At 34.4% G+C, this 15,112-nt stretch overlaps 1 protein-coding gene across 1 annotated transcript in view; it reads left to right on the forward strand.

The window, feature by feature from the left end:
- LOC140046570 (ribosome-recycling factor, mitochondrial-like) overlaps positions 1 to 15,112 on the forward strand; it is a 216,208-nt gene that overhangs the window by 133,014 nt on the left and 68,082 nt on the right. The window contains exons 4-5 of the mRNA XM_072091268.1: positions 6,741 to 6,853; positions 9,888 to 9,979. Of these exons, the coding sequence (XP_071947369.1) occupies positions 6,741 to 6,853; positions 9,888 to 9,979 (205 nt within the window). The remainder of the gene's footprint in view (positions 1 to 6,740; positions 6,854 to 9,887; positions 9,980 to 15,112) is intronic.

Here is a 15,112-nt window from a genome sequence, read left to right on the forward strand (position 1 = left end):
GATTGATGGCGACACAGATACAGTATCTCAGTCAAAGAGTGCGAGATATTATACGTTCGACGGATGCTAGAAAATGGTTTGCCTGTAAATCGTTTGGTTAGTCAAGCAGAAGTAGAACATGCTCATGCAGCTGGTAAGTTTAATTAAATTCTTCAGCCTAGGCCTGGATAGCAAATCACAAAATAGTATTATTATATTATACAGCGACAATTTTAGAAAGATAATAAATTTAGCGCGCTCTTTTAAATTTGTATAACTTTGACTAAAGAAATTTAAAAACTACTTTTTAACCTCAACTGGCCAACATCACAACATCCGATTTTGTTTTAAATTGTATTGTATCTATGTTTCTAAGTTCAGGAAAACAAATATCATGTATATTATATTCTGTGACGATAAATTGAATCTTGAATCTTGGTGTATGTGAAAGTTTTTACGTATGATGAAGTCATCAAAATGAAAATGGTGGCAACTCAAGAGAAAGATAATTAATTGAGAAAGAACATATTAAAATTTGAGGAAAAATCAGGTCCAAATAAACAAAATGCGCTCTGTTGAATGTGATAGGCTATGAGGAAATAGGAAAAAAACCTGATTTTCAAGTGGCCATTTGATGACGTCACAACAATTTTTACGTCAAATGTTTACATGAATTTACATCTACAACTCAATGGTTTCCAGAATAAATTTTAAAAAGTGGGGGTCACCGTGCATTCTAAAGAATTATTTTCATTAAAAAAATGCCTTATTTTTCTACCATTTTCAGCACTTTTGTGCAATTAATGTATGTATTAAGAATGGTCAGTAGATTTGTTTAAAAAATCTGTAATTTTTACGTTTCTTAAGTATCGCACGCACAAAAACAAGTTTTTGTCCAGTAATTTTTTGAAACATGCAAATGGCCTAATTCATGCTCTAAATTGATCAAAATGTAATTTTTATAGCTTTTGAAATTGTTAATGCATGATTTCACACGCATGACTATGTACGCGTACGTTTTTATTTAGGGTGCCTGAATAATTGCTCTTCAAATCATGATGATCTTGCAAATCAAGATGTTACATGTAAAGCCTACTGACATTTTATCTGAAATATTACTTGGGCCTAAACAAATGTAATTGTGTGTATAAAATTGATTAGCCATTTTTGACACTATAATTTACCAAGGGGGAGAAAATACACAAGTGCATTCACCGGCGACTAAAACGCACCTGTAGTCAAGTGTTTGAGATGTATTATAAACTAATAACCCCTAATAATAATTTATTGTTTTCTCTTTTGCAGCAGAGCCACAATTCTTTACAGATGTGCTAAGAAATAAAAGTACATACAGTACTGTATAAGTGGTTAAAAACAAAAAACATACATAATACTAATAATTAATCAATAATTACTGAAAATGTGTAATGTATTAAATAAACACAATTTTCTGACCAATTTTTTAGATATGGGTAAATAAATATATCAATATTGCCATATTTTCCCTGGGTTTTTTTCTGAACAAAAAACATACAATTAGCAACAGTTAATAGAATAAGACTGGTCGTTCGTTGGATGATCAATTGATAAAATCAACTTTTTTAGGAAGTTAAAAAAATAAAAAAAGCTACATTTAAAAAAGAAAAACAATATTTTTGTCTTTTAATAATAATATAAATTCCCATTGGGTTAAGCTATCCCACTGGTGTGAGGTCCAACCTGAACTCCCATGGTTTTTTTTGGTTAAATTTATTCTCTGCTTTCATTCAAAGGTAGTCTGGGTTCCAGACGGAGTTTTGTCTTAATATTAGTAAAAAGATAAATATTTTGGCACATATGGCGTTTCATACGTATACTACTTGATTTTGGATACTCCGTCTGGGGAAACACGCACAAGTCACGTGGTTTGGCACCAAGAATTCTTGGTGCATACGATTATCCGGTTGACTAGTTTCAGCTGCATGCAATTGGCTACTCACTCGTACACCGTTTTAATATTCATATATCAGAATTTCAAAGACTCAACAACTAAGATGGTGCGCATGCGCTATGTTACGTTTAGACAATGTGTACTTGGGTTCATTGATGAAAGTTTCTGAAGGCTAGAAATTATTTTATATGCCTAGTAGGTTGGTAAACATTTGATGGGATTTTTCCTACTGTAAGAACATGAAAACTCGTCTTGATAAGATAGGCTAGCTTCTCCGCAAATCAAACATTGAATGGATCATTTATTACGCGGAGATAATTTGATTTAATTCCCACCCAGACCCTGTCCTGTTCTGTGTAGTGGTGTAGCTTTGTTGTGTGCCGGTGGTGGTGTGCAGGTCATACGTGCGAGTTTTTTGAATTTGAATTTCTTTATTTAGTAATCAAGGTTAAAAAACAAAAAAAACAATGCAAAAAAAGAAGAAAAAACAATTGCACAGAAACACAGGCCTTGATTACAAGGAATGCCATGAAAAGTTAAAAACTTATTTCCACTTGGGTCCTAAAAACAAGGAACTGATAAAGAACATACAAATTACATCAAAAGAATCCTTAAAAAATAGCATAAAAAAACAAAAGTTTAAAAAAAACAGTTTATCTAACACTTATCAAAAATGTAATCCTAAGTTACAGTTTTAAGAAAGATTTATAATAAGAGATATATACAAAAATTGATTTATTGCACTAAAGTAACAAAATTACAATTGATTTTTACCCTTATTATATTTATATTATTTATTCTTAATTTACAGATTACAGAAAATTATTGATTTACTGCATTATGCTAAAACCTTTTTATAATTTATTGCACATGAGAATTAAATATTGAGGAGATGCTTTTTTAGTGACAATTTAAAATTTTCTAATGAAATATTACTTTTAACATATAATGGTATAGCGTTCCAGGCTTTTATTGAGTTGTAATAAAAAGTTTTTTGTTCGGAGCCCTTAATTATTGGAATCCTAAAATTTAAATTTGTGGCACTACGTGTCCTTCTAGAGTGGTAATCAACAATACGAACAAAGTTTAACTATTTAGATACATTGGGGCAGAATTATTAAAAATTTTATATACATTGCATAAACATTTGAACTTAACTCTTTCTGGGACGTTCAGATATCCGATTGATTTCAGCTCAGATTGACCAACATGAGATCTCGAATCTGATTGAGTAATAAATCTGAATATTTTGTTTTGAGTAGTCTGAAGCCTGAGTTTGTGAACCTGAGAAGAGTCATTATACCATGCTGGGGAAGCATAGTCAAAAAGAGGCTGAATTAGAGCTGAAGAGAGAAGTTTCCGACTACCAAAATCAAGATATTTGGATTGTCTGTACATAAATTTTAAACGGCTATTTGCGCTAGTTATTACTGAATTGGCAATCAGATTCCCAGAAGCCTGTTGGTCAATCTGGACACCTAAATACCTTACAGACTCTGTTGATTTGATATCACATTCAAGGGCATTGAGTTGGAATGAGACATTTTTTAATCGACGTTTCGTTCCCAACAGAATGCATTCAGTTTTACCTGGATGAATTGTAAGTCGATTATCAATAAGCCAATCATTACAAAGATTTAACGAAGCACTAAGTACAGCCGAAATAGTATTAGGGTTTCGGTCTGAATACAAGATGGCACAGTCATCTGCATATAGTAGCACTTTACATTTTGATTCAACTGATGAAACAACATCATTTATGTACACTAGGAACAGCAAAGGTCCCAATATGCTCCCTTGGGGGACGCCATGTGCAATAGCCATATTTTTTGATTTACCTCCCTTAATTTCAACAAATTGTTTCCTATTAGACAAGTAAGAGCGGAACCATTTAGTTGAATCGCATCCGATTCTTCTGAGTTTATCACAAAGAATGAAGTGATCGACCGAATCGAAGGCCTTTCGAATGTCCAGCAAAACCATACCTGTAAGAAACCCATTGGCCATTTTTGATTTCACATGATCCAATAAATGAGTAAGACAGGTTTCAGTGGAAAACCCTTCTCTGAAACCAGACTGAGAATCTGTTATCACATCATTATCTTCCAGGTGTCTGGCTAGCTGGACATACACAGCCTTTTCTAGAATCTTAGAGGTACAACTTAATAGGCTAACAGGGCGGTAGTTATTTGTGTCAGTACGATCGCCTTTTTTAAATATCGGCTTTACTTTTGCTATTTTAAATTGGTCTGGTACAATTTCAGTTTTAAGGGAAAGGTTTATTATATGGGTTAGGGGACCTTTTAAGAAAGTTGCTCCATCTTTTAGAAAACGAGCAGGGATGTTGTCTGGTCCTGTGGCTTTATTAGGATTTAGTGAACTTAAATACTTTTCAACAAATTCTTCACTCACAGGATCAAGCTTAAATTTGGTAATATTTTTCTTATCATAATGAGTTTTAAAGTAACTAGAACCGGGTAGATATTGATTGCTTTGTTGAGGTAACTTATTTCTGAGATCCTGAGCAACGTGAGTAAAGAATCTGTTGAATTCGGTTGCAATACCTTTAGGGTCATTTATAGTACTATCTCCATTTTTTAACACTATCTTTGCATCACTTATGTTCTTATTACTATAACCTAGATTTTTTAAAGTTCTCCAGAGTTCCTTAGGTTTAGCTTTATTTTCTAATATTTTGGTTTTTATAAAATCGGCTTTAGCATTTTTAATACTAATTTGAACTAAATTTCTAATTTTAACATAATCTTCATAAATATCTAAATGAGTTTTGTTGTTAGAGAACCTTTTTAGTAGCCTGTCTCGTTCACGCAGCAAACTAAGAATGTCTCCAGTCATCCATTCTTCAGTTCTTGATTTAATGCGGATACGCTTCATTGGAGCTATTTTATCTATTAGTGTTATAAGGTGCTGGTGAAAATTTTTAAAAGCAATATTTACATCGTTTGAGTTATACACGTTAGACCAGTCTATATTTTCAGATAATGCAGAATTAAGTAGTTCGGGTGTATAATTTTTTAAAGACCGAAACTCGGCATATTTATGTTCGTTTAATTTAGCACGAGACTTTTTTCTAATACAAAAGGTGATGAAGTGGTCACTAAGACCGTATTTGAGTATACCACTATGAGTAATTGTGTCCTTGTTGTTACACAATATGTGGTCTATCAATGTTGATGATGTTGACGTAATTCTGGATGGTTCTTTAATTAATTGGTCTATGCCATGATTATTCAGCAACTCTTCATACTGTTTTGTCAGGGGATTCTTTCGATCGAGAACGTTGATATTAAAATCACCTAATATAATGGTCTCTTTTTCATTGCCTCCAATTAGGGTGTTGAAATCCTCGATGAAGCAATGCTGATTCGGTGGTCGATAGACACACCCTATTAGAATAGGTTTAGACTTAGGTAAAATTATGTCAATCCATACCGTTTCCAGATTGCTGATTGCTGTTACAGGCACTTCATTAAAAGCAAGGCTATCTTTTATATAAATTAAAGTTCCACCATGAGCATCTGATTTTCTGTCACATCTGACAGAGCTGTAACCATTCATTCTTATTTCGTCGTCTGTGATTGACGTATGTAGCCATGTCTCAGTGACACAAATAACGTCTGCCTTGGTATTGATTGCAATTAGTTTGAGCTCAGAAAGTTTGGGCAGAAGGGATCTAGCATTAAGATGAATCAAATGTAGCCCTTTGTTTTTGAAAACTGCAAGATCAACAGTGTCATTAATATTTTCTGGTCTTGGTACGTTAATGTTGACAGAGTCGATAATCTCCGTATCCATAATATATGGAGAAATTTGAAGGATTAGGCAGCGTGGGCATATCCAATTTAGAGAACAATTTTGCTTTAGATCAATTCGTCCGCATTTCAAATGACAGTCCTTAAGACAATCAGTACATTGAACATAGCGATGGTTTCTTGCCACAGGGCGTTCACAAACTGCACAAGGATTCTTGACAGGACCAGGATTTGTCTCTATGTCTCCTGCCGTAATTAATGTTCCATTAAATGTAGCGGTGTGATTGGTATAGTACATACAGGGAGCTCCATACCTATTTCGTAATTGGCTGGATTGGAAATTGGCTAGGCCCACTTTGTTTACATCTGTGAGTGAGCCAAAACCCTGATAAGGGGCTTCTCGAAGGCTGCCAAAAGTTAGTAGCCACACCAAACCTAGGCCTAGCAAGATCATGTTTCCTTGGCTTTAAATTTGGTATTTTGTACACAACTATGGGAGAGCAGGTACAAGCTGGTTGACTTGCTCTGATGAACAGGTAGTTGTTGAGTAGGACCTACGAAGGAGGTCTAGGCCATGGAGGTATAAAAATATATTTTTTTCTATTTTTATACCTCCATGCCTAGGCTAAGGACTAAACAATTAATAAACAAAACAACTTGGCAACACGATTTTATATTTCAACAGTCTCGACCGTACATTCAGCACTGTACGTACTCGATTTCATTTTGAAACAAAATGATCATTGGTTGATTCGAAATCCATATTTACATACCGCCTGCCCCATATAGCCAAATACGATATGATCACCTACGTCATTCTTATCGGATGTTTGCGGTCTACAAATCGATTTCTATACACGTTTCACAAGTCTGTATTTTCAGACAAAAATCGCGGTCGCAATAAAAACAAATAAATAAAAAAGACAATACAGACTTGGTATTTTCAGACAAAAATCGCGGTCGCAATAAAAACAAATAAATAAAAAAGACAATACAGACTTTGGGGCAAGTCTAATTCAAAGGTAAAACATTGATAAAATATTTTCTTCATTTTCTAGGTGCTTTGGATAATATTATGGTCAATACTAGTGATGGAAAATTTCCTCTCAATCAACTTGGTTGTATTTCATTTAGGTCTGCTCACTTGGTTGATGTCATCATGCATTCCAAGGTAAGGTATTATTATTTTTTAGAACCAGAAAGTCAATAAAGTTTATACCTCACACATTTAATTAATCATATCTCAGGGTATGTTCAAACTCATGGTGTTCGGTTTGTCATCTAAAGCAAGGTGCACGATAATCGGTGGCATTAAAAGTCAAGGTGTTCAGACACAACGATAACATTCCAATGCTTTGTGTGTTCAAAAAGGAAGTTCCATCATACCGTGACGGATGATAGGATACACAATTGATCCACCTCCTACAATTAAGTTTATGAAATTATGTCGCCGACAACCAATTTTGATTTTGCCAGGAACTATTGAGAAGAAACATTTTGTGGCATATGATTTAAAAGGAACAGGTCAAGATCAGTTGTGAGGGCATCCTTCATGGAAAATGGAAGAATTGTTGCGCTCGGTGCGCATGTAGGGTTGAAAGACATATTTTTTTCCCATTATTTAGGTTTTTTCAGCCTTTTCTAGTAGTTTTACCAACTTTTAAAACAATTTCGACTTAAAATCACGTCATAGTAGCTCGTCGAATTGGACAAGTTTTGCGCGTTTTTAATTCGTGAAAATTATGTCTTTTTTTAAACAATCATAGTTTCTACTGTAAACTAAACGGTGAAGTTTATTTTTATTATTTTATATTTTATTTCATCTGGTATCCATACCGTAAAGAAAATATAAAACAAATAGAATTAATCCAACGTCGTGCCACCCGTTTCATTTTAAATCAGAAAAGGCAAGAAGACTCATATGAGAACAGGCTCATCGTCCTTAAAATGTGTATAACTGCTGCTAAGCGGGATTATTTTACTATTTATATGTTATATGTCGTTTATTATTTTACATGTGTTCCAATAGTTCAATTATACTTGACAATATCCAACAGAGCTCTCGTCATGTTGAAAATATGTTAATTTTTAAAAAAAAAACAAGTACTGATTCGGGTAAATTTAGCATTCCTCCTAGATTTGTGAGGATCTGGAATTCCTTGCCATTGGATGTCAAAAGCCCCTTTCTCACAGATGTGCCTGCAATATACCGGTATTATGTTGGCGTTGTGCCGGTATTATGCTGGCGTCGTGCCGGTATTGTTACCGGCATATACCCATTCTCATCAGACTTTCGTGCCGGAAATATAACCGGTATATACCAGCTTTCTGTGAGAAAGGCGTCGAGCATATTCGGCCAATAAACAGTCTCTGACAAAATAATTATTGAGGGCGTCCTTTAGTGTTATTATTTTTGTCTAGCGATATGGCGGTGAATTATAAGTTACAGATTATTATCTTCCTTTATATAGCATATTTATGCAATACATGCTATGTACAGTATATTGTTCATATATTATTCAGGTACAGCAATTAATTAGCCGTCATCGGCAATCTGTAAAACACCTTAGAAGGCTGTACAATTTACAAGGCGACGAAGGGTCAGGCACCAACAAACAAAGAGCTATGAATGGCCTATAGTCTATAGATTATGCTAGAAATTTCTTCTTGTCCCCTTATTTTAAGCAGCTCTCTTATCTCATTATCCCTCCAGTTCGACATTATTATTGTTAATTTAATTGAATCGGCGCCAAAGTGATACACTTGATCGCGCAAGGTGTCAAAGCCTTGATGGGGAATTAAATATAACCCTGGAATATAACGGCGTTACGTTCTCACAGAATGCCCGTCTGGCATTGCGGGGAATATCCCTAATAATATTACTAGGTCTAAAGCAGGTCATGTCGATGTCGGCATGATGCCATGCCGGCATGGTAATGGTATATTCCCGCAATATTCCTGGCACACAGCTCTGTGAGAAAGGGGCTAAAGATACATACGTCTGTAACTCTTGGACCTATTTTAAGAGAAAGCTTATAGTAATCACCTTAATCAAATTCATGATTGTAGTAACTTAATCTAAAGTGATTTGATTAATTAATAGTGGGTAATCTTAATCCTGTATTCATATTCATATATATATATAATAATTAGTTTTTAGTGCATATCTGTATGTTGGACTTGGAGAGGCACGCCCTTTGGCAATAGTAGTCTTTGACAGCTTTTGTCTCTCCTGAGTGCTCCACTTTCACGTTTTATGTTATGTTTGTATTGTTTTTACTGAAAGGAATAAAATAAAATAAAAATAAATATTCTGGAAGTTATTGGATCATTCATCAATACGGCTAACCGGACATTGTGACGACATCACATATAAAATATAGGATTTTTTCTCTTTCGTCATAGCTCATCACATTTAATAGAGGGCATCTCCACTTATTCGTTTTCCCCCAGATTTTGATATTGTCAAGGTTAATCAATTATCTTTTGCATGATGTACAATTTTTAAAATGTTGACGTCATCATGTTCAAAACCGTGAATAAATTGGGTCACTTATTTTCATCATTACAGTGAATTTCAATATGTTATAGCTCCTCAGAATGAAAAGTGATCTCATGATTAAAATGTTTTCTGGAAGCTGTTGAATTGTAGATACGAATTCATGTACAAATTTTGCGCATCGGATGTTGTGACGTCATTATATGGCCAGTTAAGTTATAAAAGTCGTATTTTCATATTTTGCATCATAGTTCATGACATTTAAAAGAGTGCGCATCTATAATCTAAGTATCCAAATTTCTTCAACACGTTAATAATAATGTTGTTGCTAAAATAATTCTCTTCCAAAATTGCTATCTACGTGTTTCATTTTTTTTTACGTCATCTTGTTAAAAATTGGAATAAAAAGGTGGGTCCCATTATTTTCACCTATTCTGCAGTGTTTGTAGTATGTGTACGGTATAGTGTATATACTTAGACACAAAATAGAGGGCACAATGGCATATTCGTTTTTCTGTGTGCAATATTCTAACGTATGACATGCACGTGGCGTTTGCGCGGAGGATAACCTAAATCTAGTTAAATATTTGTGACTGTCCCTTTGATTAAATTTGAATATTGGAACTAGATACTAGTAACCTTACTTCACATCTTAATCTAGCTCTACATACACTTAATATACTGTATATACTTTTCTAATTCATAGCATGTTAAGGAATCTGCAAGTGCTATTCAAGATAGTGGATTGAACCTCAACACTAAAATTCAAGGCACAACCATCCATGTTACTTTACCAAAGTATGTACTCAATAATTATTTTATTTTTAGCTTCTTATTATAAATTTCAAACTTCAAATTTCATCAGGTCTAAGTTTTAGAATATATTTTTTGTTACACAATATTTCTGCTGAAAATATATATTTTTTTATTTTTTGTGTCTTAAGGAGTCAGGCAGCATTTGTCCCTTTTTTCCCTCTACTTCATATTTTGTGCCAAATTTGAATTTTTGCTTTCATGTGTTTATTGATACCTTAAGGAACATTTTTTAACTTGGTGTCCAAATTTGCAGCGTATTTTTTACCCATTGAGGGCGTTTTGGAATCTGGAAAATGACCACATACATTAAATCAAATTATGTTTAAAATTACAAATTATAACTCTTGAAGAAGGTCTGAAAATAGTAATAAAAATTGGTCCAGAATTGAAATCCTTGCCTGGATTACTCAATCAATCATATCTATCTGTGGAGGTAATAATCAATAATTATTTGAACCTAGCTTGTGTAAGGTATTCAATCATGTCCTTTGCCTTGGTGCGGTTTCCATGGGTTGGGAAATTGCTAACATCGTCCCAGTTTTTAAAGGTGGCGGTAATCTAAGCAGTTTCAGTCGGTTCCTTAACCTTAGTAGTAGTAATTAAGATGTTTGAAAATAATCTTAAATGGTAGCGGGACGATTCAGCCCGAAATACAAACTTGTTAAATCATAAGGCGACTTTATCGGAAGTGTACAATGATTCTTTATCTGGAAAGTTCGACGGGGATTCTAAAAGGTTTGATGGGTAATTTAAAAAACATAAATAAAGTGGTCTAAAAAACAGTGGCGTATCCAGGATTTTGAAGTTGGGGGGGGGGGGGGGCGGGAATTGCTAATTTGCCGACAAAATTATTGTCATTATCTGTACATACACCTGATCAATATATGTTCTAGGATTGCATAATCATATTGTCTTATTCATTCATTCATTCAATCTTTTATTTCGGAAACTCTGGTCCATAGAAAGTAAATTACATATAAATGAAATAAATAAAATAAACAAAATTATATGGGATAACGATGCAAAATTAAAATGAAACCAACATTATCTGTTAGTATGTTGTATTCATATTACAATAAAGAAAGAATTAGGAAAATCTGACTTGTAGTTTTCGAATTATAGGGTCTAAAACATCGCCGAAAATGATCGTTTTTAGCCACGAAAGAAGTAAAACAATTTGAGGCCTCAATCGACAATTCAGTAATAACTACGCCATTTTTGATTAAAATAATTACATATAATTACGTTTATTAGTAATTTATTTTATATATCACCATTGGAAATATCAATAAAACATGTTATTAAATGCTTATAAAATATATAAAGTTGTTTACTTAACGGAATTCGGACAAATTCATTACTAAACTTTGTGTAGTAACGATCAGAGAGATTCATGGTACATGCGCGAGAGAAAACATTCCGCTGCGGTTGATTCGCATCCACCAATCAAATCAACCGTGAGAAATGCCAATCACGAGAAAGCTCAGCTTTGATTAGCTTACGATGACATCATATCACAAAATGGTGGTTTTGTAGTTGAGCCTCACAGAATATTTTGTTCCAAAAATGAAATACATTGATATTTTTTATGGTATGTGTGCTTTTTCTTTACAAAATTTGAATAATAAAGGCCTCATATCGAGAAAAAAAAACGTGTTTTTGGCACTTATAATAAATATATCTTAGAGAAAAAAGCACATGGCATGTGGAACCATATGTAACCCAGGTTTAGTCTCCCTCAATCAATACTTATCTTTTAAATAAACAAATATCTTGGAGACAAACTAATCAAAGTACATCAAAACAATCTAAATTTGGAGAAACTATTTATTGAGTAAAAGTTAGTATAAATAAATGTTTGGTCACTATAAAAGACCACAAACAATAAAACAAAACTTAAATCAATAATCAAGATTTACATAAAACTAAAACCGGTATTGACTTAGAAACCCCCAAGGCGCCGTTTAAATATTTTAAAGTTGACTTGGTTTTAAGCAAAATTTGCATTATCGCTTCCAACGCTGTCTTCTTCCAATCTGTCTATGATTTTTCGATATCCAGTGTTTCCACGCCTGCAGTTGGATTTCTTATTTATATCTTCAGTAATGTAATGTAGTTGCTGCCCTCTATGTAGAAAAAGTGTGTGCAACATGGACGATGTGAATAAAGTATAATATGGAAGAGTGATAAACATTACAATTTGGCGACGAGGATAAACGTGAATAAATGAGGATAGATAAATTAGATAAATGAGAATCGTAACTATACCGTCTTAGTTAAATATCGTTTGAATAACCACCATGGCTACTGCGAATAGTAATATGCCTATAGCCTGCCTGCATTTGATGTGCACGCCGATCTCGCCAGCAGAGCGACGAGGTGGACTGTTGTTATTCTATGGAGGGTTAGAGTTACAAGATGAATTTGACACCCTGCCAGATGAAGATACTGGTGGTGATGGTGGTACTTACACACAGGCCAAAGAAGCCTTGACAACACATTTAACCCCAAAAGGTAACATTGATTATGAAACGATAATTTTTCGGAGAAGGAATCAGGAGTCTAGTGAGAAAATTGACCAGTACTGTAGTAGACTGCGTCTACAGGCTGTTAAGTGTAATTTCAATGACATTACCAGAGAAATTAAAACACAGATAATTTCAGGATGCAAAGACAGCCGATTTAGAAGGCGTATCCTAGAAAAGGAAAGAACATTGACACAAATTCTTGATTTGGCACGGTCTGATCCCAATCAGCTGTAAATGCGACAACAGAATCTGTGAATGCGATGAAGTTTACAAATCGTAGCCGTCCAAAGAAATATAATGGTACAAAGAATCAAAGTCAGTATAATAAATCTACTTACAAACAAAAGTCAAAACCAGCAGGAAAATCATCAGCATGTAGAAAATGCGGTTTGGCATACCCACATGAGGCTGAGTGTCCAGCAAAAGGTAAAATTTGTAATTCATGTGGTAAACAAGATCATTATGCCCGAGTTTGTTTCACGAAAGGCAAACAACAAGTTAGCAGAGTGGAAGAACAGGTGTGCAGTAGTGGTGCAACAGGTTATACAGATTCATGCAACAGATCCAGAATATGCTTTTGTTCTCCCAGGACCATCAAATAAGTTACCAACATGTGATATGATAGTCCACTGTAATAACAAGGTACAGATGCGAGCACTTGTAGACACAGGAGCGTCAATGAACGTGATGGATAGTGTTTCATTTGATAAGATAGTACCCAAGCCAAAAATTGACAAACACAAAACAGAAATCTTTGCATATGGAAAAGCAAATCCACTGAAAGTAGTAGGAGTTGTTAAACTCAAAATATCCATTGAATCCACACAGAAGTGTATAGAGACTGAGTTTTATATAGTACATGGTAATACAGGAAATTTGTTATCATGGAAAACATCTCAAGAACTAGAGCTTGTCAAACTAGCGTGTGGAATTGGTAAGAGTGAAGATAGTGTTCCTCAATGTATCAATGACTACCCAGAACTTTTTAGTGGTATTGGTAAAATCAAAGATGTAGAGATCAAGTTACACATCGACACAACAGTACCAACAAAGGAACAAAAACACAGGAGAATACCATTTCATGTTTGTGCTGATGTTGATCGAAAGCTGAAGCAATTATTAGAACTTGACATCATAGAGAAAATTGAAGGACCAACACCGTGGGTCAGTCCAATCGTTGTGGTACCGAAGAAAAATGGAGTTCGTTTATGCGTTGATATGCGTGAAGCGAACCAAGAGAGAAAAACACCCAATACCAACGTTAGATGAAATTGTATCTGATTTGAATGGTGCATCAGTGTTTAGTACATTAGATTTGTCATCTGGATATCATCAAATTTCACTCCATCCTGAAAGCAGATATATTACAACGTTTAGCACACACGTTGATTTGTTTCGTTACAAACGGTTGATGTTTGGCGTGAATTCTGCCCCTGAATTATTTGCAGCTGCAGTAAGAAATTTATTGATCGGGTTAAATGGATGCAGAAACATATCTGACGACATAATTATTTTTGGAAGGACAAAACAAGAACATGACCAAAGGTTAAGTTTTACGGACATACATTCAGTAGTGACGGATTAGCTGCTGATACACAGAAGATAGAAAGTCTCAAGAATGCTCCACGACCACAGTCGGCAAGTGAAGTAAAGTCCTTGTTAGGTATGGCTCAGTACTTGTCACGGTTCATCTACAATTACGCTTCGATTACAACACCATTGCGAAAGCTTACTCATAAAAATAGCCAATGGAAATGGACAAGTGTTGAAGAACAATCATTTAAAGATCTAAAGAAAGCTTTAATTAGTTCTGATGTAATAACTTACTTTGACATTAACAAGAGAACAAATATTCTAGTAGATGCAAGCCCTGTAGGCCTGTCAGCTATTATGTGCCAAGATGGTAAAGTGATAGGATATGGAAGCAGAGCATTATCCGATGTTGAAACGAGATACTCACAAACCGAGAGGGAAATGTTAGCTGTTGTATACGGTGCTGAACATTTCCATTTGTAAGTATATGGTGCAAAGTTCAAGATAACAACGGATCACAAGCCATTACTAGGAATCTTAATGCCATATGATTGTGAAGTGATCTATAGACCAGGTATTGACAACCCTGCAGATTACTTGAGCAGATATCCTACTTCAACAGATACACAGACAGAAGTTAGTCAAGATCTTAATATGATAGGAAGTTATGTAAACTATGTTGTACAGAACAGTGTTCCAAAGGCAATGACCAAACAAGAAATTGAAATAGAGAGTGATCGTGATGAAACATTCAAGAAGTTGAGGAAAGCTGTTGAAAGTGGAAAGGATAAAGATTGGAAACATCCTTTGTTGGAACCATTTAAATTGGTAAGAGTGAAGATAGTGTTCCTCAATGTATCAATGACTACCCAGAACTTTTTAGTGGTATTGGTAAAATCAAAGATGTAGAGATCAAGTTACACATCGACACAACAGTACCAACAAAGGAACAAAAACACAGGAGAATACCATTTCATGTTTGTGCTGATGTTGATCGAAAGCTGAAGCGATTATTAGAACTTGACATCATAGAGAAAATTGAAGGACCAACACC

Source organism: Antedon mediterranea, chromosome 4 (assembly GCF_964355755.1).
Source record: "Antedon mediterranea chromosome 4, ecAntMedi1.1, whole genome shotgun sequence".
NCBI classification, from domain to species: Eukaryota; Metazoa; Echinodermata; class Crinoidea; order Comatulida; family Antedonidae; genus Antedon; species Antedon mediterranea.